General features: G+C 41.1%; 2 protein-coding genes across 2 annotated transcripts; both read left to right on the plus strand.

Moving 5' to 3' along the window:
• The first annotated feature begins 10158 nt into the window (after positions 1–10158).
• Positions 10159–14578, plus strand: calm2a (calmodulin 2a (phosphorylase kinase, delta)). Its single transcript, XM_062429933.1, has 6 exons — positions 10159–10259; positions 11144–11174; positions 12561–12704; positions 12801–12907; positions 12988–13123; positions 13240–14578. The coding sequence occupies exons 1-6, from the start codon at positions 10257–10259 to the stop codon at positions 13266–13268; spliced, it is 450 nt and encodes a 149-aa protein (XP_062285917.1). The 5' UTR covers positions 10159–10256; the 3' UTR covers positions 13269–14578.
• Positions 14579–16029: 1451 nt separating this feature from the next.
• stpg4 (sperm-tail PG-rich repeat containing 4) lies at positions 16030–24639 on the plus strand. Its single transcript, XM_062429932.1, has 7 exons — positions 16030–16059; positions 16235–16291; positions 17091–17345; positions 18768–18832; positions 19138–19183; positions 22249–22353; positions 24519–24639. The coding sequence occupies exons 1-7, from the start codon at positions 16030–16032 to the stop codon at positions 24624–24626; spliced, it is 666 nt and encodes a 221-aa protein (XP_062285916.1). The 3' UTR covers positions 24627–24639.
• The last annotated feature ends 2569 nt before the right edge of the window (positions 24640–27208 follow it).

Genomic DNA, 27208 nt, shown 5'->3' on the forward strand with positions numbered 1-27208 from the left:
TACATTATAATGTGTTTTATATTAAATAAAGGTAATAGAAAACAATTGTTTTAAATATTACATTTAATCTGGGGAATCATGCCAATCAGGACCATTTACATTTTTAAAATGAAGTCATTATTAGTATAAGTCCACTTGTAGGTGGTTAAATTATATTTATAATTATTTAATATTTATCATTCTTTTGTGGTTACACCATTTGACATTTTCAGGAGCATTCAGTCTTACTTTTGGTAAAAAAAAATGGTGCAAATGGAAATACTAAATTTACATTTAACAAACCTAATGCTGCATTTAAAACTATTTTTAAAGATATTTTTGAATTGCTCATCTTGACAACTCTTATTAGTAACTGACCCTTATATACGTAAGATATACTGTAGCGTATTAGTAAGAATACTTCTCTCTCTCTCTCCCACGTGCTGTTGGACTGTCCACACCTACAGATCTGGATGAGTGTAAGGCCAAGGAGGCGGTGTGTGTCCGCCCTGCCCTCTGCATCAACACTTATGGAGGCTACAAGTGTGTTTGCAACAGCACAACTGATGTGGATAACACCCAGTCTTGCGTAATAGGTGATGAGCTGTGCATACTTAACATCCATTTCACAGTTACAATAATGACACCGAGGCTAATAAAATGTCTTAATAGATGAAATCCAACACCTTTCAGACATGACGTTCAACACTGTTTTAGCCATTTGGAGGGTCATGATTTATCATTATATGGTGTAACCATTACTCATAAACATGTGACACATTTATCCTGTCATTTTTCATTTTGTGAACAGTTTGTCGTGACTTGATTTGACTCGACTCTTTGCAGACAGAGACAAAGTGCTGGATAAGGAGCTAGACCTTGTTCTGGGTCTGGTCCTGGGCATCGGCCTCCCACTGCTCCTGCTGCTCCTCCTGGCTACGCTGGCCTGTTTCTGCTGCTGTAAGAAGACTGTGACTGGAGAGTGAGTAACACCGGCAGCACACTGAGGAGAATTTACATAAGATGACTAACTGGAATGTGAGGATTACGAGTTTAACGCCTATGAGGTTTCAAAGGCTGTCGGCAATGTTATACTTATATATATATATATATATATATATATATATATATATTTAGTCTGATATATATATATATATATATATATATATATATATATATATATATATTATATATGAGGATAAATGTGCTGATAAAGAATATGTGTAAAGGAACACTTCTATTAAACGGTGATGGTGATCCAGTTGTATATTGAAAACAAAAACCACTGAAAATTCTCAATTGACTTCCCAATATTTTTGTCTTAACACACATTTGTGACTAGCGTGATTATCTGTGTATTATGTTGGTCACTTTCGAGTCATCATGCAGGCCCATCCTCAGCCACCCCCACTGGATTTTTCCCTGATTGGCCAAATTAGTATGAACTATAGCAATTGAGTCCTCGGGGGCACCCACTTCAAGACTCCAAGAGAGCCAGAGACTGTGAGCTTCTGGCCACTCTACAGAGAATAATGGCTTATAATTTAGGTCTCAACATGACTTTTTTCTTTTGGCATCACCCTTCTGCCATGCTAATTAGTTTTTCTGACTCACAAGTGGTAAGAATAACAAAAGTTCTTCACTTTTCAGACATGTTTTCTGCTATGAGGTGAGCGCTGCAGTCTTTCAAAGACAATTATAGCAACAGACGCCTACAAAAACAGTAACTGGACCATCATGGGGTATAAAAAAAAACCTGAATGAATAAATATTTTAAAAATGTTTTTAGGAGGGTCAGCAACTCCTGAGAATGAAGGCAGGGTTCAATGCAGATCACCACAAAATACACATACAAACACACACATATCAGATCACGGTCAGTTTTAGGGGCATTACATAGACTTACATTAATTTCCTTACCTTAAAATAAAATGAGCTTTTCCCAATTGGGGACACAGCTTTTTCCCCATTTGCTATGTCCAATAGCTGTTCCTAATTAACTGGTCCTAAGTCTGAAATGTGTCCCCGAAAGTAGCCTAGGAGAGACCACACACACACAGCTGCACACTGTTTCAAGGTACAGTAGTCAAGTAGGTCTGCTCAGAAACAATCCTCTACATTAACTTGAAGGATTGAAGTCATGTTCTGTGTAACACTGCTGCAGCATCGTCTTTTTCGTATTTAACTTGTCAGTTGGAGGATGGACTGCCCACTCTCTTACTATATTAAACAAAAACACTTCCTACTACCAGCTTTGGTCCGAGTTATGAAACCGCACTTGGTTAACACGGAGGAACATTTGCAGGTAGTACAGACATTAAATCGAGATAATTATGGAGGTAAAACGTCCACCTGTGGTAAATTAAGGAAGAGATATTTGCAGCATAATTCAGATTAAAGGTGTTTTGCTTGCTTACAGAAAAATTACATCATTAAAACAATCAGTGTACATTCTGAAATAAATATAAAATCATATAATGATATCAAATTGCTGCAGGATTTTAATAAAAATTATCTGAGTGTGCCAATTGCATGAAAATCCACTCTAAAGTACATCTCCGAATTAAATGTGTATGTGCATGTGTGGAGTGTCTGTTCAAGACTTTGTGCATCATAATGTGCATGTGTCCTTGGCCCCAGTGCGTGTGTGCAGATGTATGGCATCTGGGCCAGGTGATAGTAGGCCATAGAGACACATAATCCCCCTGATGACTGGCCTGCTTTCTCTGCTATCAGTAAACTAGACCCTATGGATATAATGGCCGGGCCAGCATTGTGGGATTATGTTGTTAGATTAGAGTGTACGAGCAAAGCCAGGGAGGGAGGTTAGGCTGTTGTTTTTCAAACCAGACAGCGAGGTAGAGACATTTGGATTATAGGGTATAATATAATGATACTTAAAGTCCCAGAGATATGCGATACAATGGAGCAGCTATGGTTGTTTCTAGTGTTTCTTTTAAATTTCTCCATTAAATAACATCACACACATGCAGGCAAAATGTTTTTTCTCAGTGTTGCAGCATCATGTTAGTAAAATTGTGCAAAATCAGTATTCAATTTAAGATCTTGTAAACTTAACTACAATTTTGACAGTGCTTTAGAGAGTTTGAACACTGCTTCATCACAAGATTAGCTGTAGCTGAGGCCAAAGACGTTCAATTATCACAAAACCAACAAGCAAATTTGCAAAGCCTGATTCTTTTAATGTTTTTTTCCTTTTGGTTTTTGATTCACAGAATGATTTTTTAATACACCAGGTTACACAATTCTGTCCCTCATTATCAGACAGGATATACATATTTGCACGGAGAACAACTCTAATGATATACAATCCCAAAACATCTGAACTGCAGATCAGACAACAGTGAGTCTGGAGAGGAATTTGCGATGTGCGCTTCATGTTTTTAATCAGCTCCAGCCCCAGATTTCAGCATCTTTCAACACTCAGAATATCTAGGCTAGAGCCTGCATGAATATTTATGAGTCGCTGAGTATTCCTCAACAACTGCTGCCCGTCCAAACATTTCCATAAATTGCTTGAAATGATTGTGTACTGTACGTGGAGTTATCGACAGCGCTTATCAGAGGTAAGGGCTCACCGAGAAAGGTACAAAATGTGCAAAATTAGACTTTTGAGTGGAATTGATGGAGATATCAGCTGTTGTTTGCAGTTTTATAAACAGAATGACCCACATTGTGAAAGTTAAAGACGTCAGCTCCTCACATGCAGTGCAAATTGCTGCAAGAACCACTACACACATTATACAGCTCTCTAAATGTTCTGCTTGATTTTGTTTGTTTTACTCCTGCATTCTGATTGGTTGGTGTGTTTTCTCCCAGCCTGCCACACTTGATGCCAGATTACATACAGGAGCAGTACAACCCTCCACCCTTCAACTACGCTGACCCTGCCCTGCACTACATGACCCACTGCAGCCCGCGGCTCATAGACAACATCACACCCCGGCAACGCCTCAGATAGCACGCACTAAACACATCACTGACACACTCTTCGGGACAGAAAAAAAAAAAAAAAAAGCACACACACACATACACTCACACGCAGTAATGCACATACAAACACAGTGCAAGCACTTTTGGAGCCGCTGAATATGTTTATAATGACAAGATGAATGATTCTTATTTATATTGTAACAAACAAGTAATTAAACCTGAGTGACTTTTTAAAGTCAATTATTTCCAGTCCTCTTCGCTGAGCGATGGACCTGCCAAGTTTGAGCTGGAAGTTTTTTTGCCTGGACAACAGTTTACATTGGGAGTCTGACCCAGCAGAACTCAACAATGTCTTGGCTGGTGATGTTGATGAAAGTAAACCACTGCAGTGGTCTTCGGTTTCCAGCTGATTCAAGGCCAACAGCCTCCTTGATAGCAACATTTGCCAGAATACCTGGCATCATGCTGCTGCCTTCTGCTCAGAATTATAGTCAGTATGAAGTTTGTTATGGTTCTGATCCATAATGTATTGCTTGGTAATGTTTTGGAAGAGCAGTACTCATAATCACCAAAACATACTTAAATCAATGTATTAACATTATTATTTTAACAAAGAGCAAACACAGGACTTACAACCTACAATCCATAAAATATACTGTAGATGTCACTTTTTCCAAACAGCATTTATCTCATGTTGGAATTACACTCTTAAGTAATTGTTTACTGGGAGTGGATTGTTTATCTCGGTTTATTTAACAGAGCAGAGTAACTCAATGTTTTTAACTAGCTGCTGTCTCCTCTAAAGCTGGACAGTTGCTGCATGTAAAACAATATGTAAATATGATGTAAATCAATAAAAAAAAGCCAGTTTGGCAAACTTGTCCAGCAGTGATTCTATTCCAAGAACAAAAGAGCTTTCTTCATGTGATACGGATCAAAGATGAAGCTGCTAATACTTGATACTGACACAATCCTTCCTTTTAAGATGGTAAAGCTGCTCACATTCTGAAATCAAGGACACCACTATGGCTGCTATAATAATAATAATGACTGACCAGTAGTCTGTGTAACTACTAAGTATAAGTACTGATAATGCCTTATTAATTATATAACACATTATTATTATTATGGAATTAAATGTTGGATTTGGTCACTTTACTGACTTACTAACAAGACAAAGAGGACAGCTGCTTTGGGGTCCAGGATTCTGTAATCAGTGGTGGAAGAAGTATTCAAATTTCTTACTTAAGTAAAAGTAGCAACACCACTATATGAAAATACTCCATTACAAGTGAAAGTCCTGCATTCAAAATCTAACTTAAGGATGTAAGTATTATCAGCAAAGTGTACTTAAAAATACAAAGTACTCATTGTTTAGCAAAATAGCCCCTGTGATTGATATGTTATATATTATATTCTTGGTTTATTATTATTATTGATGCATTATAATGTTTGTATGTGTGGAAATGAGGATAATTAACTGCTTTATACTGTAGGGTAGTTTAATCTTTAACAATACATCATATTTCTGAACTTATGTTTTCAAATAAAATCTGAATCTTGAAATGTAGTAGAAGTATAAAGTAGCACACAAATTGAAAATACAAGTACTTCATATGCATGTATTTTCACTTATAATAAGGTATCATATCTTCTCATATGTTTTGAATGTAAAATCTTTATATGCAAGGTAACTAGTAGCCATAGTTGTTAACTAAATTTCGTGGAGTCACAATACTTCCCCAGTAGTAGTAGTAGTAGTGAAGTAGAAAGTAGCCTCAAATGATACTTGAGTAATTGTGCTCAGTTACTTTGAACCCCTGTCTATGATTAATATTAATTTTAAAACATCATTATACAGTAGTTTTGTTTTATCAGCAACCTGCGGTTTCTCCACTGGCCACCAGGTGTCACAACTGAGTCTTCCAAACTAGGCAGATCAATCACATTTGTTTATGAACAGGGTTTAAGCAGAAACACAGCACACTCACAGCCCTCCTGCCGCACACTCACACACACTCACAGACACACACAAACACACATACACACACACACACACACACACACACACACACACACACACACACACACACACACACACACACACACACACACACACACACACACACATACATATCCCATTATACACCTGCTCTGCAGCCTTCATCTGGAAGTGGCCACAGCATGCGCTGGAGCCCGCTGCCCCCTGCAGAATGAGATCATCTGAGTGCGAGGCAGCCCTGCAGGTCCCCGCCACTGCAGAGCCAGACCTGGCCTACACTACAGCTGGGGTCAAGGACAGGGCGCAGCTAAACACTCTGTCCCTGTCACCTCCTTATTTGTGGTTACGCACTAAAGTACACACTAGTGCACACATCTACTCCTGCGCAACCTCTGCAGTGCTTCTCGATTTCCTCTGGTTTCACTTTCTTCGGGATTGATTGAGAGAGTAAACTGAGATTACACCACATACACTGGAATCCTTAAAGGAAACTTATGGAAAGAATAAAACTCTGTAGTAGGAGGAGCTCCTGACACCTGTGATAGACAAAGCTAAGAAAGAAAAGCTGGATACTGAGGATGAAATCACCTTGGCGAGAGAGCTTTGTAGTGCCACACTTCTGGAAGGTTCCAAGTAGCACTGTTTCATGTGCTGCTGAAGGCTGCAGTGTTTGAACTCCAGCTCCACGCTGACTGCAGCAGACAACCTGGAGGCAAGCCAGTGAGGGAAAGAGGGAGGCAGGGAGAGGGACAGTGTTAGATAGAGTCACAGAAAGAAAGAGAGAGAGTGAGAGAAAGAGAGAGAGAGAGAAAGGACACGAGGGGAAATGAAAAGTGGGAGAGCAAAGATCAACCGCAGGGATTGTATTTGACAGCCAGTAAATGGTTTTGTCCCTCAGATCCCCTCAAATAAATAAACTGACATGTGCAGGTTTAGAAAGGGGTTGATGATAGAGTGCCAGGCCCAACAAACACAACACAACACGTTAGGGGGATAAAAAAAAAAAACTAAGTGCATGCTTAACATTATATCCATTTCATCACTACATGTTTGAAATAGGCAGGGAATAGCAAGCCTGACAAATCCTCTTATCCGATTTGAGGCCATTAATCATTCCTGCTTCATGATGTAATTTTGGGAAACAAGTCATTTCTCAGTAACAGGTAGGGCAGCATGGCAATGGGATTGGCTTGTGTGTGGCTAGCCTGTTGTTGGACCTTATACGGCTAATACCCTTATCGCATGGTTGTAAAATCATCAACCCTCTACTTTGTCCGTTGACTGGGCCAGACCTTTAGCCGGCAGATGCTGGGAAACATTACTAGTACTCATCAGGAACAGGACAAACCAAAATTGCCTTTACATCATAAAATATACATGCGCACATAAACGCACCTCCTCCACGTCGTGTTTACCATTAGTGCACACATATATACACAGATGCATTTGCATACAGACATGTAGGCTAATCTCATATATATACACACCCATATGTGGATGTTCAAACACACTGTGGAGAGCAAACAGATGCAGGTCTACATTTGCGGAGACATAGGTACTCACATTTTAAAAGGTCTTTTCACTGGTTGTAGCTTCACATACATGACACACAAACAGCTGCCATTCTCTCCCATGAAAGGTGATCTGTTCTCTTGGCATGGAACCAGCAGGTGCATTACAAAGCCTCATTCATTAATAATGGCGGTCGCGTCTTTCAGTTACACAGGTAAACATCTTCTCATATTTGTCACCGGGGCTTTATCCCTCAAAGTCCTAACATTCCATTTAGGTACACAAATTAGCCGTCTCATCGAGCTTTTGTGTGGAAGCTGCTTTATTTTAGAACACTGTTGCACAATATCAGCACCCTGCACCGCACTACTGCATGTCTCACGTGCTGTGTGCCAACCCGGCCCCATTGCCAAAAATTGAACTGACCCACATGGTAGGGTTTTTTTCTGCGAAGGGGAACAATGCTAACTGCTATCAACGGGAGTGATGTTACAGGCCATGGGGAGGTGACATTAATGAAGATGGAGGGACGACTTCAGGCTAGCCTCTGCTGAACTGAGGCGACCTTTGACCCCCCGTGCGGTGTGGAAATTAAAGGTGACGTTTTATAGAAATGCTCTGGGTTGTGCTGCGTCTGATAAGGAGTCATTATGTTAGGAAGTTACATATTCACAGAGCTGATAAGAGAAGAAGGAAATATCTAAAGGAGTAATTTTTTGGCAGTGGACACACACAGATTAAACTCAATAAAGAAATATAGTACAGAATGAACGTAACACCCAACATTCATAATTCAAAAACAACACTGTAAAAACATACTGTATTGTTGTGGCTTACATCTTGGAGATTGGTTTTAAGTTTTATAGACCATTAAGTCATGTCTCCTGGGCTCCAATAGACCCTTTTCATCTTAACCCCTAACCTACAGTCACCTCTGACCTGCAGCAGGTCCTTGGAGACCAGAGGATCATTGAAGGGAATGTCATCAACCAACCGAACAGCTGATTCTGCATATTGGATGAAGTGAGGCTATATAAATTGGATAGGAGGACAAAGTGGACTGCCATTCTGATTAAGAAACATTTACGACCCAACAGTAAACCATTGTCTCCAAACAACAGTTTTATTGGTAGCAATTCACCACAGATGTGACATAATAATGTCTAAAACATGTGAACGCCAGGGGACACGCAGTGTAGTGTTCATGGCCACTTATACATATTAGTCTCTGAGTGTTTTCAGTGAGGCGTGAGGTGAATTCATACACCATCGTCATACACATGCTCCAGCTTATCTGGTTCTTGTGATAGATTTAGGCCTTTACGCCGTCACCTTTGGAATTACATAATCTGCAGAGTGACAAAACTCCCTGTAGCAGAAAAACAGATTTAAATAAAAAAAGAATCCAATGTGCTCCAGATTAGCTAGGTTGGAAAAAGCCTGGCGGAATCTGAGGCTGCTCAGCTGATCACATGCCACAGGCAGCATCACCTCTGCAAACAGCGCAGATGGATGTGGAAACCACTTCAGATCCTCATGTCTTGCACGTGTGAGATATTGAGCTTTTTTCACAATCCCAGCTCTCTACATACAGTGTGACATCTGTGGCTAATAATAAGAGAGGCTGTTGTGGGACATACTGTAAGAGATTCTAGTGCTTTCTCTGCGTGGTTCCTAAAATCCTTCTCCTCGCACATCTCTAGGCTAACCTTCGTCCACCTCCTCAGCATCTCCCATGGGAGCAGGCCAGAGACAGGTGGTCACTGGGAGACAGGAGAGCAGCCAGGCATAAGCAATCAGGCTATCAGATACTCCCATCCACACCAGCAGCATAATTAAACCTGAGAATCCACAGTCATCTGACAGCAGCAGAACCAGCCACATATCATACAGCATGCACACAGACACAACACAGATGCACAAACTATTACCTATTATAAACTATTTAACCCAAAACACTTCAGCCCTGACACTGCATCTCATTATGCATAAGATGCAGCAGACAGGGGGAACTTTACTTAAACGCCACACTGAACTCGGTCTGTTGCTACATTGTAAACAACAAACTGGAGAAAAAAAGCATGGGTATCAATATTCAACTAAAAAATACACATCATATAATCAGAAATGAGCCAAGTACAGCAACAGGAAATAGATGATAAACTCATGGTAGGACAAACTGGGTCAGTAATGCCCTAGTTACAAAGGATAAACTATGCTCCTGGTAGCTAATTACTTATCAAAACTGTCTTATTGGGTCTCCCTAAAGATGATGCCCATATGTATACACACTATGCAACAAGCTTGTCTGCCATGCCTGTGGCACTGACTGGGATGTCTATGGATAAGATGCAGCGGCAGCGCAGACCATGGGAGTGACGCATTGCAGGTACAAACAAACCAATCAGAAAGCTCGATTTCTTTCAGCTACGTCTTGTGCCCCATCACAAAGTAGCAGAAAGTATTCATACGCCGCGATGTAGACCGCCAGCGATACGCATTATCATCACACATATGACCATTGTAACATTCACAATGGCCATGCACGGGTGTTGCAGTTGTTTATTGGTTTTACTTTGTAGATAACGATCTCCAAAAATGTGTTTTTCATTCACTTAGTAAGTGAGGAAAAGGGGAAGTTGGCGGAGTGATATTGAAAAGAGGAGGAGTTTAGGATAGCCGTTAAAGGCGAGTCCAGTTGGCTCTTCCTCACTGTGTTCATAGAGGTTGTCACTTTGGTAGCTTACCCGTCGGCTTTGGCTTTCTTACGGATTTTTTGTCGTGAACCAGCGGCTACATCTACGTCGAAATGGTAAGTAAAACAAGATAATTTTCTCTCTCTCTAGTGTGTCATCGTCCGACAGCCCACAGTAACTACTTTTTTTACACGTTTGAAGTGTCATGAAAACGTGAAGTCATCCGCAGCTAAGCTGAAGCCAACATTAAAATGATGCGATGCAGCCACCGCAAAGCTATCGTAAGCTAAAGCCGCATCGGATAATATGCAGCAGCGTTAACACCCGTGTGCCTATTGTAACTTAGGCGTAGTTACTCTTGAAACTGTGTGTCAGCTTTATGTCCACTATTAAAGCTTTTTATGAAAACCAACAGCATTGAAGCTAATGCTGGACTCGTTAAATCATGACTATAGCCGGCACCGAGTGACAGATAATAAGCGACTATTTGCCTACCGCTGCCTGGCTGTAGAAGTCAGTCATTCTGCTTCATGTTGAGTAACGTTGGTGATTGTCTGTAATGGCTATCACTGTAAGCCGGTAGCTTGCTAACTTTAGCTCTTCTAGCTAACATTTACCGCCAAATTGTATGTTGTTCATTGTCCGGGTAAAGTTAGCGTCATCCATCGTTCAAACGGAGGTGGATCTAATGTTAAATGGGCGCGTAATATGTGTGTATGTGATCTGACATTTTTCGGCATTTTCACTTTCTCCTAAACTCACACAACAGATTGTTAGCTAACCACACGGAATTTCTCTCTTTTTGTGTAGTTATACAGCTGCTCTTATAGCTGCAGTGTCAAAAGATGCGTTTGGAGCTTTGTAGTAAATGGATCGCGCTGACTTTGAAGCCACTCATTAAGAATTGGGTTGTCTATTAAAATAATGCAAAGATGGAAAAGCTTGTGAATGGATTCTGTTCTTTAGCACGTTATTAATTGCCTCATTTTTCTCTTTTCAGGCAGATCAACTTACAGAAGAGCAGATTGCTGGTAAGACATCGCTGCATTGATCTTCTGCTTTCCTCATATCCTGCAAAATGGCCTGGGTTATGGATCCTTGCATCCCTTGCAGTGGATTTATACTTTTGCCTTTTAAGGCGCTCCACAGGGCAGCCTACTGGTCATAAAACAGGAATGAATGAAACTGCTGTTACTTGCTGGCTTTGGAGCACAGAAGGACTCCCTCATGGAAAACTTTGCATTTTCATGGTTGCCATGTAATAAATGATGTAATCTGGAAGGGCTGTACTTTCTGGTGAGGTGTTGGCAGGCACCTTTTTACATGCTGTGCATGATGTGTCCTTTGCCCTGGGTGTGTTCTCATCTGATGGAATACTTCAAGAGCAATTACACTAGCAGCTTGGCTTCAGTATATTGATACTGTAAAATAAATGTAGATTTTGTCATGAGGCATGCAGTGGGAGTGTCTCCTGACACAGTGCTGCCAGTTGATTTTAATGCTTGCTTTTCATGTCTACAGCGTGGCATTGCACAATAGTGGTTTTACTGACTATATCTGCTGCTTCCTTTTGACATGACTCAACTTAGGTCTAAGGTTTCACAATATCCTGAGAATATTCTATGAAAGAAGCTTTATGTGTGTAAACCCTGCTTCTTGATTTGCTGATGTGTGTTTTAGATAGTGTCAGTTTCTCTGAACAAGAGATCATGTACAGGCGTGCTCCTGTTGATAGGATAGTGGATATCAACAGTAATGTTGAGCACCTGCAGTGATGTGGGCTTTCAGCAGCCCCTATCATTGGATTTCCCTCACATTTCCTGCAGTTGATGCAGACAGCAGGTCTGTCCTCAGAACTAAGGGTGTTGCCTTGTGTGTTTGACCCTGCAAATGGCAGGGCAGGTTGTAGTTTTTATGATGCTGACAAGCTGCTGCGTGCCACTACAGATTGCCCATTGGCCTCATCACACTTGATGAGTGTGTCATCGTCCCTCATCCCTCACGGCTTCACCCAACCACCCAGGCTGTCATTGGCTGCTGACTCTGCCCTTCTGCTTGGTCTCGTGGTCACTATCCTTGTTTAGCCAAAACGACTGCAGCTGGAACTCAAAACAGAAGGGCTCATCAGTGTACTGTAGCCAGTTTATAACTGAAACATGAGTGATGTAATGCCCTTTTGAGTCTGGAGCTAATTCAGGGTTTGGGTCAGTGTGATTGGCAGTCTCGAGGATAAGATGAGCAGTTTGTTATGCAACATGGCCTGACAGCCTTCACATGGATTTTCTGTTATACTCAGTCTTCTGCAGTGTTGGTGTATTACACCCACTGTCATACTGTCCTGCCACTTTCCCTGTGTATGTCTAGCTGTGACACATCTGCCTTACTAAACAAGCCCATGCACTTTTTGTCACTACCAGAGTTCAAGGAGGCATTTTCGCTCTTTGACAAGGATGGCGATGGCACCATCACCACCAAAGAACTGGGCACAGTCATGCGCTCTCTGGGCCAGAACCCCACAGAGGCAGAGCTGCAGGACATGATCAATGAAGTGGATGCCGATGGTGAGACCTCAGTCTGGCTTCAAAAGCTGCTCAGCACACATACTGTATCTATGCTAAATGGAAATCCCTCACCATGTCTGTCTTTAATGTCTTCAGGAAATGGAACGATAGACTTCCCAGAGTTCCTGACCATGATGGCGAGGAAGATGAAGGACACAGACAGCGAGGAGGAGATCAGAGAAGCATTCCGTGTCTTTGACAAGGTAAATACTGTCTGCACTCCCACACATCTATAAATGGCATTTTGTTTAATAATTTGCTTACTAACTGATCTACTTTTCAGGATGGCAATGGATACATCAGTGCTGCTGAGCTGCGCCATGTGATGACAAACCTTGGAGAGAAGCTGACTGATGAAGAGGTGGATGAGATGATCAGAGAAGCAGACATTGATGGAGATGGACAGGTCAACTATGAAGGTTAGTAAATTGTGTCTTACATTTTTTATTTAAAAAAAAAAAAAAAAGATTTTCTTACTCATTCTCATTGGATACTAAGTCTAAACATTTGTTTCTCTTTTCTTTCTCTCCTGCAGAGTTCGTACAAATGATGACGGCGAAGTGAAGGCCTTGTACAGATTTCGTATATAAATAATTTGCCTTTTTTTCTTTGTGTAATTTATCTGTAAAATCTTAATAGCCCCCCCCATCGTCCCTGCCCCTTCTGCTGTCCAAAGGAACTGCATGTAAACTGCATAGGCTCTTGTCCCCATGTCCCTTTCTTTTGCTGTCATGGTGTTTTGGAGTGACGGAACGGTCATACAACCAGATGCCCGTGGAGGCCCCCTGGGAGCCAGAGAACTTCGAATCTTCCCGTCTTGTGCTCGGGGCCCCTCCACGCATGGCGACATTGGAAACCTGTCAGCTGGTTGTCACTTGGCAACCCTGTTGGCATGGAAACAATGTAGAGGAGTTTAAACTCTGCATGGACTACGGACAAAGTATATATGGAAAATCTCTCAGCATTGCACTACTGCAAAAAAATGACACGGGTGTATCTCCTAGGTACTCGTACAAACTCTTTTTGTATCTGCTGTTCTATATACCAGAAAACGACTAATCTTACCATGCTTTTTAATGTTTTACTCACTACTTTTGCTTTTCTTTTTTTTTTCTTTTTTCTTTTTTTTTTTTTTAATGGCCTCTGGTCATGCCTCAAATAATCCATTCCAAGTTGTATATTTTTGTTTTCCAATAAAATTTACAATCTACCCGGATTTGAAAATTGTCTTGTTTTCTCAGTTATAATGGATCCTTGAGTTTGTATACCCTGTAATAATTCCCATTTTTGTATTGAGGACAGGATGCTCCGTTTTTTGATAGGATCTTTTTTTTTTTTTTCTCTTTTTCTTGTTGCTTAGAATACACACGAAATGTTTACCATTTTAAGTGTCCCTCCCCCCCAACTGTTAATTCCCCCAAAAAGCACTGAGGAGCATCAGCCAATGCCTCTTAATGTTCAGATAAGCTCAGATCAAATCTGTATTGTCATTAAATAAAAGCACTGAGTGGGATCAAAGGCCTCTATCTTGAAGTGCACGCAGTGGTACTCGACATTAGATCAGCCTTGTACTGTCCAGCTCCCTTAACTGACTGCATAGGCCATGTGTTGTCTGCTGCTGTTGGCACGGCACCATGTGGAAGCTGACTGCCTCATGTCTTACTTGGCATTTGCCCCCTAATCACAAGGTGCAGGTGATGGAGAGTGCATCAGAAACCATGGTGTAAATAGAGGTGTACCTGTTATATTTTTTTTGTTTTTTTTCCCCCGTTTTTTTTTGTTAATTTCTGATTGAGTTTGTTACAGTAGCTTGCAGAGATACTAAGTTTGTTATTTTGATGAATGACAAAATAAAGCTCTATTGTGGACCTCTTCTCTGCGTCCTGTGTCCATTTTATGCAAGCTGCTTCTAGTTTATACCGTGGAACCTCTGCAGTGGTTGATTTTTAAGATTTCCATTATGCTAAACTAGGAAAAAAAAAAATCCCATTTTAAATGTCAAATTTTTATGTGACAGTTTTGACGGTCTATTGAGTAGTAAGGGAGGCTGCAGTTTGTCGCGTGGTCGGTCATGCTTATTATTCAGTAGTCCCTGTGGATGCATATTCAAACATTTAGCGCATTACAAATAGCGCTTAAGTTGCAGGCTGCATACTAACATCGCCTCATTTGATTTCCCATATTCTCATGTGCAGCTCAAAAGAAAAGTATATCAACTGAAGTTTCAAGTCAGCACAAAGAGCAGCATCACTACCCACGGCAATCTCAGGTGTGAATCGATGACACAAGCTGCTGCTCCTGTCTTGTCAAAACCAATTATCGCAAGCCTTAAAAAAATTCACAGTGGAAGTGTTGCTGCAGTCTGCTTATAAAAAAGCTGTTAATTACACTGCACATGTGACACTAGCTTCTTCCCTCTACATTCATGCATTGTCCAAATAGAAAACTGAATGTGCTGTGATGAAAAAGAGGGGAATGTAGAATGCACAGTAAAGCCTCTGTGTGTTTTTATATGTGTCTCCTCATGTACTCTCAGGTCACATGAGACCTTCCTTGACGAGAGGTGTAAACATGATTTCTTGGCTTCTTTGAACCGTGTGTTCCACGTAGCCTAGCAACACGGCCGAATGTTGCGCTTTTGCTCCCAGAGCGAGGTTTTAACTTCAGGTGATGGTCTTTATATCTGCTGTGCTGTGTGTGCATGACATCACACTTCTGTCTAGTGTGTCACAAGCTACTTCAGACCTCATAAAGAGAGAGGACGTATAGTTTGAGAGATTTTTATGAGATTTTTAAGGCAGGATCCACATTTGAAAACCTGTTGTGCTCCCGAAACTGCACAATTCAACACAAGACTTTCTCAAGGGCCCCAGATTATCCTCAAACCCCAGATTAGGAGCCTCTATTTGGGAGTAGCATTTCCCTTTCTAGTCACTGGAAAGACTGATATATGAATTCCTTTTTTTGTCTTGTGCTGGATTGCAATTACCACTGTGGTGACAAGTATTGATCAGTATCTTCTAATCAATATCACAATATCTCTCTAAATATCACAGGGGTAATAATAATGAGGCCTAACTGCATCATGTACAGTAGGTACCTTCAGTTAGGACTCAAACAAACTGGTCGGTGAGTCTAATTTTAGCCCTCCACCACCAGGCCAGCTTGTTGAAAAATTAATCGATAGCCGAGTCGCTGCTATAGTAACAGCCTCAGTTTTAATGGTGGTCAGGTGTCACTGGAACTCCAGTCAACCAGATAGTGAACTACAATGAGTACAGTGCAAGGTACGGCCACACGGAAAAACAAAGCTGAAGTCAGTGACATGTCCAGGGGTGGTAATAGAACCGATAAGGTAAGGCTCTTTAAAAGCCCTCGTAACTGTGTGTGGTTAATTAGAACAAGCCTAACTGGAAAAGCACAAGATGATACATGTGGGAGACGCATCAACACATTGTTGGCATAGCAAAGTCATCATAACAGAAACAGTCTCTAATGTCTCGTGGCTTATGTCCTGTTTTTATCTGCAGGGTGATGACAAGATGGACCTGTGTGGCCGGGGGAGCTGGTGGCTGGGAACGCTGAAAGTAGGTGTCTGTCATACTGCAGCATGGTTTCATAGCCTCTCTTTGGATCAGAGGCTGCTGTGCTGTCTCTTGCGCGGGCCAAAACACTCGTCACCGGTTTGCCATTTTCAAGTGGCTCATTAGCTCATGCACAACTATAGCAGCACTCGTAAATATTGCCTTCAGGTGGCATCCAGCAGCTACGATTTCAGCAATTTCATCAACACATATCATGTTCTTGCAAGGTGTATTGTTTTTCAGTTAATAGCATTTAATGGACAGCACTACCCCAAGTGTTTCTGTCCAAAGTGTGCAGTGTGGTAGAAATACATTCAAACAATTCCACCGCGGTGAGCCCAGTCCCTAAGTGCCTAACAGTGCATTCACAGTAATAACACTTAGACCTAATTAATTATCAGTTTATTTTAAAGTAATCCCAGCTCTCAGGTTCCATTGTTAATCAGTTGCCTTCTTCTGTCCATGAATGTATCCTATACAGCTTACAATAGGCCAGGCGGCTTATTGTTAGTACAGCAAACATAGCCTGTTTGCTGTGCATTTACTGTATATACACTACTTATACAAATAGACATTTCATTATGAAATGCCTAAATTTAGATTATCATTTAGCTAGGATGCTAGTCAGCACTTGAAGGGGAACAGGCCTTCCAAGTTAAAAGCTTCCTCTTAAGCACATTTGAAAAGGAACACAGGAAATGAAGGTAAATAAAAGTGTGAAGGTAAATGTGTGTGAGTTTTCAAAGTAATTGCAACATGGTAGCAATAAAATGAATTGTCAACCCCAGTTGTCTCTTTCCAGGACACACCAATCCCAGGTCTCTATCACATCAGAGACTTCATCGAAGAAGCTGAACTGAACCCTGTGAGGAAGACCTACGGGTTTAAAGGCTCGGGCAGGAAAGCCCAGCCTGTGGGTGTGCGTAATGGGGATCTGCTGCTGCCAGGGGCCTACCAATACACCGACGCCACCCAGGAGGTCCTGACGCGCCAGGCTTCTTACTCTTTCAAAAACTGCCCAAGGCCTGATATCATCACTCTGGGCATCAGGGACAAGGTGAGGTTCAGATATGACATTTACCCTTCAAGCTGATGGCATATGGGACACAATTAAGGATGAGGACTGGGGGAAAACCTTTATTATCTAGTATAATTATTGGCAACTTGGATCAATTATTTAGTATAAGTGTTTTTTTCCATTATTGATTGGTTATTTCATTGCAGACTTGCATCAATTTAAAAGTAACAACAATAAAAGGAGTACATATCTTAGATTTAGATCAAATACCTTGATGTTTGGTATGCTGCTCTAAAATAAGTATAATGACAATCTATATATTTTACCAGTAACATTAGATTTCCAGGGTCATTAGTTGCAGGATCTATGTCACTACACCAACTTGATTGTAGTATATTTTTCTTAGTCCATGGGTGTCACTTACTTTAGCAATATTTATCAGTTGCTCTCTGTTGATAGTCTATTTGGCAGCTGTGTCTACTCACCATCACGATACCTGGCTTAAAAGTACAGTAGGTATTAGGGCTGGACAATATATCGATATTTCGATATATCGAAATATCGAAATATCGAAATATCGACATCGTGATATGAGACCAGATATCGTGTAAGATTTTGTATAGCATAGTATGGTGATATGGCATAAGTGTTTTCTTGGTTTTAAAGGCTGCATTATAAAAAGAAATAATGACCTTACCAGACTGTTGGTTAACTCTTTACCCACTTAGTCATTGTTGAGGAAATCTGATGATATAAAGTAAGGAGGCCTCTGGAGGCTGTAGATGTCTTAAGTATTTATTTAGTCTCAATATTATAGAGACTTCAGAGTGCAGTCACATGCTACAGATGAACAGTGTAATGAAACCCCAAAATCAAAGGGCATATTTAACCCCCTCAGATCCCCACATACTCTGGCAGGCACACCAATAGTCATTTCTACTTCTATGCACCCGAAATTGGAGGAAATTATAGGTCAGTCTTATAATAAACATACACCCCCCCCCCTTACCTCTCCTCACTCTGAAGGATTTAAACTTTGCTTATGACCCTGAGACAGCTGCTGGCTGCTTATCTGCCTTCTCTGTAGACAGGTAGACGCCTGGGTTGCCATGGAGTCTGCTGATGGGAGTATACAACCTGAAGTACAGTAGATCATCCTTCACAGTGATTATATCCACATCACTGATGATTATCTATCAAAAATATTATTGTGTTAGTTAATATTTTGTGAAAGCACCAATAGTCATTTCTACAATATTGTATCGATATCAAGGTATTTGGTCGAAAAATAATGTGATCTTTGATTTTGTCCGTATCGGCCAGCTCTACTAACTGAAAACAGAAGAGATGAAGGAAACAGAAGCATGCTGTTGGCGTTGTACCACAGCAGGCACAAAGCAAACCCATGGTGATACTGTCATATATATTTAAACACTTCTTTATCTTTATTCCCTGTGCCAGCACATAAACACTTCACCGTGTGACTACAATGTGACAGCGAAACCAGTGGAGAAGATTCCCTGCAAGTAAGCACTCGACAAAACAGCCTCTCTTTAACTCTCAGATCACAGCCCGAGCAGACAACCTATGAATCATCCCTTGATCGCTGAATCCTTCCTCTTCACACAACTTCAGCTTCCCTCTCTCATCTCCTCGCAGCACAAAGATGGAGGAGCAATCACCAACCTGCTCTCTCATTTTCTCTGCCTCTGATCATGCACGGCCTTATTCTTTTCTTCTCTCACTCTTCCCCTCACTGTTCTTTTTCTTTTTCTTTTTTTTTTTGACAACCACCCCCCCCCTCCTTCTTTCTTCTCTCCTCTCCTTGCAGGCATGTGATGTTTCGGTCGACTGTGCAACGGATCAGCTTTCCGCCTGTAAGTATCTAGTCACCGAGGCTGGTTATTAGGACCGTTCAGTCTTTCCATTGCCCACAAAAAGGCTTCATTACAATACACTTTCAATAGGTTCTGGTTACAAGCAATGACCTACTGTAATGTGTATCTGGTATGCGCTGTACATGAGCTAGTTATGCTCAACCACCGGGGTCAGAGAAAACCAATCCTACAGCCTGTCTGATTGTATCATTTACCCCATTTGAGGGCCCGTTATGGCACTGCGCTGGCTGACCAGTCAGCTTTGGTTCATATTGCATAGTCGCAGCCTTAGACGTGTGTCCGTGCTGGTAGCTGATGGATATTTGAGCCGTGCTGGCAGCTGCAGAGTGTTGACAGAGAAGGAAAGGTGCTAAGAAATCCCGAGGGTGTTATTACTGCAGACTTGGGAGCAGTTTTCTGCTGTTAGTCGTGTCACGGCGACTCTAAGACAAGTTTATAGTCAAAGGTTAAGCAGTTACACAAATCCCTACAGCAAAGTTACAGAAAGCGCAGATCATTCAGACGGCTGACCTGTCCAAGGTGCGCAGATATTAGCGGGTCAGAGTAGTGGTGTCTTAATGGTTTTCAACAGGAACTATTGGGGGATAAGAATTTCAGATTTTTCGGAGCCGTGCCTCTCAGCCAGGAGTAAAAGGAAATCGATTTCCACACATACAGACAGAAACCTCCAGTGAACTGAAGATGTTTGGGAGCACAACAAAAAAAGATATATATTCTCCTTTTTTCTGATTTTGACTTAATTTCTTCATCCTGGGGCCACTGTGTGTCCTAGATTTACATGTTGTGCTTTTTTTGCAAAAATCGACTTGCACGTGCTGCTCGGAAGGAACAAATCCTCCCTTGAGATTCAAGCCTGTTTGAATTAAACTCATAATCCCAGACATTTTCATATGAATAAATGTCCTATTGCTGTAGCTAAGGAGTGATTCAACTTTTAACTACTGCATGAGCGCTTGCTACTCTAAACACCTGCTAGCGGCGCCGCTCTATAGACTGCAATGTCGATCTGTCAGTCATTCCGCCACTTTGGTCCAATATCTCAACAGCTATTGGGTGGATTGCTAGGAAATTGTGTTCAGACATTAATGGTTCCCACGGGAGGATTTCTAAGGATGCTAATATTCTAGTCTTCTATCTAGTACCACCAGCTTTTCCAAGTTTTTCCTTATCCTGTGAAATATCTTAACATCTACTGTATGGATTGGTACCATATTTTGTAGAGATAGTCATGGTTCTAAGAGGATATATCCTAATGACTTTGTTGATTCCTAGATCTTTTCTCTTTTGCCAGCATGAGGTTAACATTTGTTGTTTCAACTGAAATATCTGAACAATTCCATGGAGATCCATGCACTTTGGTACAGACATCCATTGTGAAATGAAGAAGCACCTAAACCCCATTGAATTTATTCTGGTGGCATTGGAACTCTTGAAGTAGGTGGACCACACATAGACTTGCTTGTTTCATCAACTTCTACTTTATTTAAACAGCCAATCAAAGCCCAACATAGGTTGAAAACCCATTTTTTATACATTTTTAAACATCACAGAAGGTTTCCTACAGGACAGGTATCCATTGTCCCCTCCAAAACCCCTTGGAGTACATGATTGGATGTTGTGTAATATTGTATTTTACTTTTCAAGGTGATTTAAAGAGTATAGTAAGGCCTTGGCTCAAAAATAGGTCAAAGTTTAAAAGTTTCACAGACATTCACAGCATGTGCCAGTTACCTACGCCACACAGGAGAATGTTTCAAACGTGCTGTGCCACAGTAGGAAAGTAGGCCAGGTGCTTTGACTCAAACACACTCACACACTCTCACACACACACGCACAAACCATAATGGCAGTAAGACAGTTTCACTCCTCGTCCTGTCCGCCAGCTCCTGTGAAATACACCTGCATTAGCACCTCTGAGAGCACCATGCAGGCTTGCGGGCCAGCAGGCCAGTTGCCGAGGATCAAGTTAACTGGCAACTTGGATCAAATGGCATTTAATGGTAGCAGCCGTTCCCTCCGACGAGCAAAAGAGACGAAAAGACAACTTCCTCTTTCCCTATGTCAAAATCAGAGAGTGGCTGAAAATGAAAGGCTGGTCCTGTGTTCAGGGACAGGGAGACAGTTTTATGTCTGAGAAGGAGGGTGGAGGGGGGGTTGATGCTATTTCTGCATGGCACGCCGCTGGTGATGACCAGTATGTGTGTTAGTGGGTAAGAGGAAAGGAGAAGTGAAAGGCAAGAGAGGGAGGGAACCGGACTGACTTTTGACTAACCCACAGATCTAGTGACGAAGACCATAAAGACACAAGTCAAACGAAATGTCATAGCTCTTAAAACTATCAGACGGAGACCTGAAAATAGGTCTGCTGAATACTGTTAGTGCATCCTTTAGATGACTGAACTATTAGCGTGGTTTAACAATAGGTTTTCATGAGCTTAGGTCCAAGGATGAAAGAATTAATCTCTCATTTGGCTCTTAAAATGTCAGAGGTCATGTACGGTTGGTGGAATATGATACAGGCCTCAGGGCATGTTCACACCATCATGTTTGGAGTGGTTCAATTAAATTAAGCTTGTGTTTGGCTGGTTAAGAGCAATGCCATTTCAATTCAGATGGCACCCTAAAAATAAAGATACAAGTTCTTATCTAAGAGAACCTCCACTCTTCAAAAGAGCTTCAAGGCTAACTAATCAAATGTTATTTTATGATTGTTTCACGACAGTTTTGTTGTAAAGCACAAATAAACATGACCACACAAGCAAAGGTACTGTGAGAAACAGAATGTGTGGGTACATGCTAATGATTACTTACTAAGTTTGGTCTGCAACTTATTGTGGTTGAAGTATAGCTGAAGCTACAATCTGGTTGGATTATTGAGCGTCTGTTCAATAAAGAAACTACTTGCTATAAGCTAGTGCTAATTTACATTTTCAATAAAAATAATGGATAAGAACATTTCATCTGATCCAAGGTGAGTAATATGTGTGTTTGATCACATTTTCAATCACTGAATCAATAATAACTACTTTCTCTGACCACCACAGAAGGAGGGACCTGCTCCATGCCACTACAATCCACAGACCAGACCAGCAAAAGGCATCACTTCCTGCTTCAAATCCAAATTGCCACGGCTCCACTATGTGCACTCAGTAAGTTCATACTTCATTATCCCACTTTCTTTATCAACAACAGTACATTACTAGAAGTGTGGCTGTAAAATTCTTTAATTTTAGATCATCTTAGCTTCATTATGACATTGGCAGTTTTTGATTAGCTAGTAAAAATGTATTATATTTATATTTTGAGTTGATTCAATAATGATTTTATCATGGTTCTGATGGAATACAAAGACATTTTAAACAATTTTTTCTAACATTGGATTAATACATGTAAGTCAAATGGGACCTCACCCCATTACATAACAGGATGCAGGATCCAAGAAACATACAGAAAAGAACAGAGTCAAGACAAGCACACATGCAAACAATGGCTTCAGCACTTGAATGTATTCAGTAAATAATATATATGCGATGGGACGTTTCTTAAGAGCAGGAAAAAGTGTCGCACACTTGGGCTTCGTATGCGTTTCTCTTTTATTTAGATGACGTTTTGGCCCTCGGGCCTTCTTCAAGATCAACAGTGATAGAACACAGGCGGTGGTGTGTTATGTAGGACACACCCTAGTAACACAGCTGATGGGGATTATACAATCCAGTTCCACCATTAGGGGGAGAAAAGCAATCAAGAGGTCTTCAGCAAATCAGGAAAGGCAGGAACTACAGCCAATCAAATTCCTTCAAACAAAGTGAAAAGAACCATGTCTATAAAATATACATTATAATTTGTTTTATTCTGCAAAAGTCACTAAAAGGGAGACTAATTTTGTATGTAAGTAATGTATAGGTATGCAAAAATGTAAAAATGACTCTAGATGGGTATTGGACCCTTTAAACAAACAAAAGGTGCATCTTCCATAAGAATACATTCTCCTTGAAGCCATGATTAGAGTAAATAAACTTTTCTTCGTAAGGCCCATATATAAGTTAGAAAATGAAAAGGAATGACCCATCGGTTCTCCATATTTATGAATATGAAAGGTAACTTGGATCATCCAATAGTTGTGTTTTAAAATCAGCTTAGACAACTCTAAAAGACAGTTTTTGAGAGACTGTCTTCTAAAGTTCTTCCTCGTTTGAGACAGTGTTGGTGGATTCTATAATGTGTTCTATGTGTCCTGTTTAAAGGACAATGGTCTGATACAGTAATCTATGTACTCTATTTTTTGTAATGTGTAAAAAGTAGGAATGGTAGAGCATTCAACCTTTAGAAAGACTTCTTCTTTTCTAGAAATTTTAACCACAAAGTCATTTCCTCTATTGACGGACCCTGAAGAGGTCCAAGGTTTTCTCTTCCTGCGTCATCTATGGCCTTTCCTCAGCCTTAACCTATTCTTCTAGCTGTCATGTCTGTCTTATTAATGGCCTGTTTGGATAAAAAAAAAAACTAGAACTAGAGGCTGATGAGAGCTGGTCAGAGGAGAGCTGATCAGATTGTTGACGTCTTTTGGGATTCCATTCAAGGTACCTCCAGAAATACATGAATTTTTTAAACTTTCCTTTCTTTGATGTCTCTAGAGAGCTTCTCCTGTGTGTCTTTATTAGCCTTGAGAAGGTTATGAAATTTGACTTCAGTTCTGATTGCTGGGATGGAGACAGTTTTTTTGTTTGTATTGATTCGTCCAATTCATCCAGGTCTTTCGTGGTCAACAAACATAATCATAAGGTCAAAAGCACACTTATTCAAATGGCACACCAGCATTCATAAAATCCTTCTGTTTTTTTTTTTACCCAGCATGGGTTCCTTCCTCCATCTAAGACCTTGGGGGGAATGACTCCTTGTCTGATGTAATCACTCAAAGTAACTGCATGTAGGTTGGGTTTGGACTCGGCGTCTGGAAAGGTTGAACAGTTCATTGGAGACTTTTGGAGACTGTAGCAGTGACTGGTCAAAGAAAGATTCACTACAGATGATACCGTCTCTTTGAGATGATCTTTGGAGTACCTGGTTAGGATCTAACAGTTCTGTTGACTGTACAGTAGACATCTTGGGGCTCTTTTATGTTTGTGTGCAGTATATGGAAGACAATACAGAATGGAAATGTAACTGATCACTGGAAACACTCTGGCTCCATATGCATTTCTTTAAGTACTTCTTAACCTTTCTTTAAAACTACCATGTTTCTCTTCTGGCTAAGTAACTTTCATTTTTGACATCATCATGAAAAATTGGGCGTGTATTGTTTTGCATACCACAGAAGACCCCAGGACCAGGGGCCTATGAACCTTGCTGGAAATTGGATGACCGACTGAGCATGGAGGCGATGGATCCATCATTTAGCCTCTTCTTCCGTAACATTCCCTAAGCTTGGGCTTTTTCTTTCCCACAATGCCCTGATTCTTCCAATGTCACCTCAATCCTGTCAGGCTCACTAGCAGATCACATGTGACCCTGCCTTATTGATAAAAAATAAAAGTAACATCATGAATGCACAAAAGCAAGTCTCTTATTACTTGGACTAATGTTTATCTGCATGTCAGTAAGGGATTTTGTGGTCTGCCAACAAACAACAAGCTACATTCGCTGTGCTCAAATTGCTTTAGCGACGCCGGCCAGGGAAGCAGAATGATCTTATCTGCAACAAAGGGTACTTCATTCCACTTAACTACATGTTCCCGGTATTGCTCTCCCCCCTTCATCTCTCCTGCTCTCTCTCTCTCTCCCTCTCTGTTGGCAGTCAGGCTGCTTTGCCTTCCTACTATCTCTGCCCTGCGATGCACTCAGGAGGAGGAATGCTGCTCAGCCATGCGTCACATGCACATAGCTTAATGTGGCATGCTGCACCCTCAGATAACACATTCAGTATTAGGGGCCAAGGCAGTGGCACACAATAAAACAGCTATTCTTATCGCTACCTACTCTGCATACTCTCTCTCTTTTTTGACGAACCAAACAAACATGGCCAATAATGTCGGGACGCAGCAGCGATAGAAATCACCTACACATGGGAAATAATAGTGGTGTAGATTACAGCCCAACAGGGAGTGGGCACAAAAATGAAATTAAACACATTGCAGAATTGTTATTAGCATGATCCTGGTCAGGGTTTTTTTTTTTTTAAATCATGTATTTATTCAGAGAAGGGTTTTGCTGAGCATGCATGCACTTTGTCAGCACTGCTTCAAATTCATAGAGTTAGACAGTCACGCCTAAATGCATCAGAATGTTGTGCTGCGGCCAGTTAGACAGTTGTTGAGGGAGTGGAGAGTTATATTCATCCATTCTGCCCACCCAGAACCTGCTGTCCAATCCAAGGATGAAAACATGTTCAACAGTAATTAAAGCCCACTTTATTAAGCTTTATTTTTGGTCTGTATTGATTTACAAGCATGACTAATCACCCGTGGCCACTAATAAAAACAGCCTGGAGTCTTTATAATACCATTAACAAATAATAATCTACCTCTTTTATGGGACACGTGGCTTTTATGGAAGCTGTTTTGGAAGTATCAGTTATATGATGAGTCTTTATATGTATCCATCGATCTGTGACCACAGTTTCCAAGTTAAATGAGAAGAAACTTGGTTTTATTTGTCTCTTTTTCCATGTTAGGTGCATATTAAAGCTGCAATAATCAATATTTTTATATTAGCAATGGATAAAATGACTACCATGAGTTTACAGACCGTTTAAGCGCCTTTCAGATTCTTGTTTTGGTTCAGTCTAAATGATCAGCCTCGTTTCCAGTCATTGCATCAACTGATTCCAAAGAAGAAAAATCTTGAATCAACCGACTGGACGCTCCATGTCCAACAGGAGAAAGTTAGCAACCAGGGGGTGACACAGTGGAATATTTAGAAACTGAAGAAGAGACAAATATTTGGCCTTATTGTTGGTGAACACCAAAACAGGGCTAAAAGGAAAGTGACACACATATGAATGGTACTCTGTATCTGGTGCATGTGTAAATATGTAACTGCCTCTTAACAGGTTAGACACAACAACTTAGACTTAGACATTAGATGATAAGGTCAATGTTCTGTTTACATTGAAAATAATGTTTTGTTTTTCTCATTTTTGAGTTTGGAACTCTGTGTGACCCAATCATGGATTAACATATAGCGTGCTGAGGTCACAGATGGGGCAAGTAGAATTCTTCTTTTGGTGGTCTCATATTTGTTGATAATGACAAAACATTTCAACCTTGGCCTCTGACAGAGCAGCTTTTCTCAGTGCTGATGGGGACACAGTATCTTGCTCAAGGGCGCTTCAGTGGGGTGAACACAGACATAAAAGAGTGAGCGTTGAAGCTTATTTGCAGAACAATTTGTCGGTGATAAGAGAAGCCCCCGAGGGAGTATTGTAACTTGTGCGCATAATTAGGCTTTGGATTGACTCTTCTATATGTATTGACATCAGTGAAGTGTTCTGTATGGGACGACAGTCAGACAGAGCTGTCCAGAGCGTTATCGCGGCGCATCTACTTTGCCTCGACTTTAATCCTCACCACTCTGTTTTCCTTCAGTTGCTGACACTTAAAAGCTTGAAGAGGTTCAAGAGCCAGGCTCTTATTCCCCATGTCATTATTCTGGAGACAAAGGAGTGCGCACTTCCACCCGGAGAGGAAGACAATCTTATTAACACGGGGCTTTGCACGCAGCCTCTGGAGGGCTGGGCATGTGTATCCACTGCTTGTGAAAAGGACGCAATGACATAGATGTGTATGTGTGTGTGTGTTTGCAAGTGATGAGCAGCCATTCTGCCTGTGGTCAAGGCACCAAGCCCCCCAGTAATCTCTGTCTCTCTCAACCCCCGGAGCCCTTCCTCCCTTCTCATCTCAGTGATCTCCACGGTCCAGCACTGATCTCTGACATATGCCTCATACTGACGACTTAACACCCTCCATCTCCCACAGCCTGCCTCGACCACAGGCACGACCAGGCACC

This window comes from Scomber scombrus, chromosome 12, assembly GCF_963691925.1.
Source record: "Scomber scombrus chromosome 12, fScoSco1.1, whole genome shotgun sequence".
NCBI lineage: Eukaryota > Metazoa > Chordata > Actinopteri > Scombriformes > Scombridae > Scomber > Scomber scombrus.

What these genes read in the sequence shown, in the direction of transcription:
- calm2a (XM_062429933.1), top strand. An exon ending in CAATGAAGTGGATGCCGATG is followed by an intron (nt 12,705 to 12,800) that starts GTGAGACCTCAG and finishes TAATGTCTTCAG; the next exon opens with GAAATGGAACGATAGACTTC. An exon ending in CATTCCGTGTCTTTGACAAG is followed by an intron (nt 12,908 to 12,987) that starts GTAAATACTGTC and finishes TCTACTTTTCAG; the next exon opens with GATGGCAATGGATACATCAG.
- stpg4 (XM_062429932.1), top strand. Translation starts at nt 16,030, where the DNA reads ATGTCCAGGGGTGGTAATAGAACCGATAAG. An exon ending in AACGGATCAGCTTTCCGCCT is followed by an intron (nt 19,184 to 22,248) that starts GTAAGTATCTAG and finishes TGACCACCACAG; the next exon opens with AAGGAGGGACCTGCTCCATG. An exon ending in GGCTCCACTATGTGCACTCA is followed by an intron (nt 22,354 to 24,518) that starts GTAAGTTCATAC and finishes TGCATACCACAG; the next exon opens with AAGACCCCAGGACCAGGGGC.